Source organism: Otolemur garnettii, unplaced genomic scaffold, assembly GCF_000181295.1.
Source record: "Otolemur garnettii isolate 467f Iridium unplaced genomic scaffold, OtoGar3 scaffold00259, whole genome shotgun sequence".
NCBI lineage: Eukaryota > Metazoa > Chordata > Mammalia > Primates > Galagidae > Otolemur > Otolemur garnettii.
The window spans coordinates 857,183-861,747 of record NW_003852654.1 but is presented as its reverse complement, the minus strand read 5'-3'; the positions used below and the strand labels follow the sequence as shown (position 1 = coordinate 861,747).

The window sequence follows — 4,565 nt, the reverse complement described above, 5'->3', positions numbered from 1 at the left end:
CCTCCCAAGTAGCTGGGACTACAGGCGCCCGCCACAACTGCCTGGCTGTTTTTTGGTTGCAGCCGTCATTGTCGTTTGGTGGGCCGGGCTGGATTTGAACCCGTCAAGCTCAGTTGTATGTGGCTGGTGCCTTAGCTGCTTGAGCCACAGGCGCTAAGCCGGCTTTTTTTTTTTTATACAATGTTTATTTTTACCTTGTTATATTTTTATGTTGCATTCAGTGTAAATCAAAATGAAACAAAAATCTGTTTAATTGGCTCAGAAAAGGGCCATGTAAAAAGAAAAATAATTGGGTAAAATTTTACCAATAGAGAATTTGGATTTAGAGGGATAGATTTGAGTTAAAGTCCCATGGAAACTACTTTGTAATTCAGGATATATGGGTTTTGTATGTATGTACCTTATCAAATTATTATTGCATTTAGATTGAAATAAGGATTAAAATTGCATTAAAATAGATCCCTGAATATTCCTCTTTGTGAAACTTAACTTTTTGTGTGCCACTTAAAAATGTTACCTATAAATCAGTATTTGGGAAAATTTTTCGTTCTTAACCTGTTAATGTTAAGGAATAAAGTATAAAATATTAAACAAACAAACAAACAAAAAAGATGGCAGTAACTTCTAAGACAGTGGCTCTCAACCTTCCTAATGCCTCCTAATTCCACAACCCTTTAATTCAGTTCTTCATGTTGTGGTGACCTCCAACCATAAAATTATTTTTGTTGCTACTTTGTAACTGTAATTTTGCTACTAATATGAATTGTAATGTAAATATCTGATATGCAGGATGTATTTTCATTGTTACAAAGGGGTCGCAACCCACAGGTTGAGAACTGCTGTTCTAAGACAATATACAGACTCAGGGTGATGCCTGTTAGAATAGAACTTGCCTTTGTAGAGATTATGGGAAACATCTTTTTTTTTCCCCTGAAAGTTCACTGAAAGATTAATTTACAATTAAGGCAGATTAATAAGAGAAATGTTTATTGCTAACCACCATGCGCATGGGGAGAATCACTGAGTGATTACCCAGTGTCTCAATGATGGTCAGATACCTTTATAGATGCCTTTTAGAAGGGTGGGGGAGAATGTGGAGTTTGGGTGCAATAAGTGGTTGTTGGAGAGGATGAATAAATGGGGAAACCAATTGACTTGTAAATTAACCCGAAAGACAGGTAGTGTATTTTAAATGATTCTCGAGCCTTGTCTGCTAGTCTTCAGGGGGAGGAAAGGAAGCCAGTTGTCCTCCTTTGAGCTTTTGATGAGATCAACCAGGTTTTATGTAGATAGAGAGAGAGCCTCTTTTAAATGTTTTCTGATTTTCAGTGGTCTTTAATTCAAAGTTTTTTTTTATATTAAGTAGTCATATTTTGGTGTGAAATTTTTTTATCTTCTTTATTCTCTCTGTGTGAAGCTTCCTTGGGCGTTCAACATATTAAAAGCTGAGTCAGTCGCAGTGGAGAGAAGAAATTGGGTTAGTAGTCTGGTGACAAGAGATCAGAAAAGAGAGACAAGAACATAAATGAGAATGAGAATGAATAAGTAGAAAAGAACAGATCTAAGCATATTTTTTCTATGTTTTATTAAGCTAGTCTTTTATTCTTGAAAATAGGGTTTATTAATTTGATGGAGAATATTTATTTGGCCTTTTAAGAAGTGTAGATTACAGTCTTTATTTGTCTTGAGTGGCAAGCATTTTTATTAATAATTACATAATTTTTTTTGTGTTAGGCTGTTATGGTATTTAGGAGGCAGAAGTTTTCAAATATAACAGGGGCTGGGTCCTTGTTGACTTTTACTTAATTGTTTGTTTGTTTATTGTTTGAGCTAATTTATTATTATTGTTGTTGTTGTTGTTGGGGATTCATTGAGGGTACAAAGAATCAGGTTACATTGATTGCATTTGTTAGGTAAAGTCCCTCTTATTTTTTATTTTTTTTAACAGAGCTTCAAGCTGTCACCCTGGGTAGAGTGCTGTGGCATCATAGCTCACAGCAATCTCTAACTCCTGGGCTCAAGCGATTCTCCTGCCTCTGCCTCCCAAGTAGCTGGGACTACAGGTGCCCGCCCCAACACCTGGCTATTCTTTGGTTGCAGCCGTCATTGTTGTTTGGCAGGCTGGGGCTGGATTCAAATTCACTAGCTCAGGTGTATGTGGCTGGCACCTTAGCCACTTGAGCCACAGGCACTGAGCCTAAAGTCCCTCTTATAATTGTGTCCTGCTCCCAAAAGATATGTCACCTTAGGCCTCTGTGTCAGGGAGGTGAGGGAGGGGATAACCAGAGAGTCAGGTATGGGCATATAGGCATAATTCTAGGAAACACTAAAACTCCTGGTTCCCATTTGCAGTTTGTTCATTTAAGTATCTCCCTCAGCAACTTAATGGTCGGCATAACTGAGCCAAGCCCAGATTTCAGCTTTTCTGACAGACTTCTCTTGTAATGTATCCCTTTGATACCAAAGTTAACACTGATTTCCAACAGGCCAAAGACAAATGTTTTTAAAGGACATAATTAGTTTTACTTTGGCTTTTAGCTTACTTTTCAGAACTCTGTCAGAAAAGCTGAAATCTGGCCTAAGGAGGCTTCTCCTTAAGGTGGAATCCCAAAAATTATGAGTCATGCTCCGTAACTCCTCGACAGTTCTTTGGTCATAGGAGAATAAGGCAGCTGGCCAGGCCCACCACCCAGGTTGAGAGTGTACCAGAAAAAAGCCAGAGTAAAGGAACACACACCCTTACCACTTTAGCAGGAGGTTGGGCTGTATGGCTCCATAGGACCCTTCCTTGGCAGCCACATGAGAGAAGATGAGTGGTGGCTGGATCTGTCTCAGATGGGCCTCTCCTGTGCTTCCCATTACTTCCACCTCCTTGAAGCAGAAAAGAATACCCTAAAAGTCCCACCCATTTTGAGGCACTTAACTGACAGTGACCACCCTCCACACCTCTCCCTCAACCTCCGAACAACAAGGTGACAAAAAAAAATCACCTCCCCCCAACTGGGTCCTTAAATCTCAGCCCCAAAGATTAGTACTGTGTACAGTCTCAGCCAAAAGAATGCATTTTCCCAAAGTTGAATGTTTGAGAAAGAGGTTATATTTTGAAGAGCTCACATGATCACTGCCAAACGTGTAAAAACAACTCAATCAGTAAGAAAAGGGCTAAGCTGGTTTGCACGTAACATCTGAACAAAAGAGCCCCAGAAACTTAGTGTTTTAAAAGGGAAGGCCATCCTGCTTTGGGGGAAGCAAGACACCGCCTTGAAGTCACGTGATCACACAATACCAACAAGCCACACTCTGAGTTCACATATTTGAGTTAAAAGTTGCAGCAAGATCCTCCGAGTATAGAGCCAGAACTGTGAGTACCCACGATGCGTTGGCACTGGAACTGTGCCCTTGCAGTGGACACACCTGCATTGCAGTGATAAGAGTAAGGACTGCCTCATGGATGGTCTCTGTAGATTCTCACTGCTCCCCCTTAGCCCACATGCTAGGCCTACTGTAAATTTCAAATGAAGGAATGCATCCTGGTGCTGAAAGAGATCTGGGGCTGCCTCTTGCCTCTCGACAAGTAGGGGAGATAGTCAGGCTGTATAGATGGGGTATATCTAAACCACAGGTGACGGGCATTAGAATGGCCTTATCCTGGATTGAGGTCTGCAGCAACGACAGGTTGTAAGGAATGAAATGACTCTCATGTGTAGGCCTGGTGCGGGTGAATCAAGGGAGCAAATGGGTAATCACCAAGGCACAGAAACACTAGTGTCTTAAGAAGTAAGTGTCACGATGAAATCACGCAGCTTATGCACGTCACATTTAGACGGAGCAGTGCAAAATGGCACAGTTACTATGAAACAAAAATGGGGGTGGGAGGCGGCGAGGGGTGAAAGGGATACTCATTTTTATGTTGAATTGGTTTTTAAGCCAGCTTAGTCCACTATTCTGATTCTATGAAAGTGTACTTGGAAATAAGCATTTGGAATACAGTTAACTTTCAGTCACTACATTTCTACGGTGGCAACAAGGTAACATACAACACAGAACCGGGAACAATGTCTTTTATTTCTCCCCAATCCAAAGGTGGATCCGTGAAGTTCGACAGCCGGCAAAAAGTCACTTGGTTAATGTGATTCACCATCAGATCCCCTGTCCTGAGGGGGAGATGGTTTCTTGCAGAACGAGGTGAAGGAGGTGGTTCTGCTCTGCAGTCATCAGCGGCCACATGTCCACCTGCAGCGCTTTGATGGCTTCCGTGTCCTTCTCCTGGGTAGCCATGACCAGGGACTGGAGCAGCAGAAAGAGCTCCTCGGGCAGCTGGCCTCCGCTTTCCTGCCCGTGGCTGTCGAAAGCCTCCCAGGAGTACTTCTCCAGGGTCTGGGCGTGCTCTGGCAGCAACTTGGCGGGCGGTGGCTGCAGGAGCAGTAGCAGCAGCACCCGAGACACCTCGCAGCGGACCAGCACGTCCGAGAAGGCGCCCAGGGTGGCGGCCGAGGGCGCCGCAGAGCCGGCGTTCGGAGGGAGCAGCGCGGCGGGCAGGGCGGGTGTCGCGCCGAGCAGGGGCT

At 43.2% G+C, this 4,565-nt stretch overlaps 2 protein-coding genes across 2 annotated transcripts in view; both read right to left on the bottom strand.

The window, feature by feature from the left end:
* Nucleotides 1–3,941: 3,941 nt before the first annotated feature.
* The window catches only part of LOC100955832 (factor VIII intron 22 protein), a 3,217-nt gene continuing 2,593 nt past the window's right edge, over nt 3,942–4,565 (bottom strand). Inside the window, exon 2 of the mRNA XM_003802743.3 lies at nt 3,942–4,129. The gene's annotated coding sequence lies outside the window, so the exon portion shown is untranslated. The remainder of the gene's footprint in view (nt 4,130–4,565) is intronic.
* The window catches only part of LOC105888295 (factor VIII intron 22 protein-like), a 1,105-nt gene continuing 587 nt past the window's right edge, over nt 4,048–4,565 (bottom strand). Inside the window, 2 exon segments of the mRNA XM_023508565.1 lie at nt 4,048–4,485; nt 4,487–4,563. Of these exon segments, the coding sequence (XP_023364333.1) occupies nt 4,141–4,485; nt 4,487–4,563 (422 nt within the window). The 3' untranslated portion in view covers nt 4,048–4,140.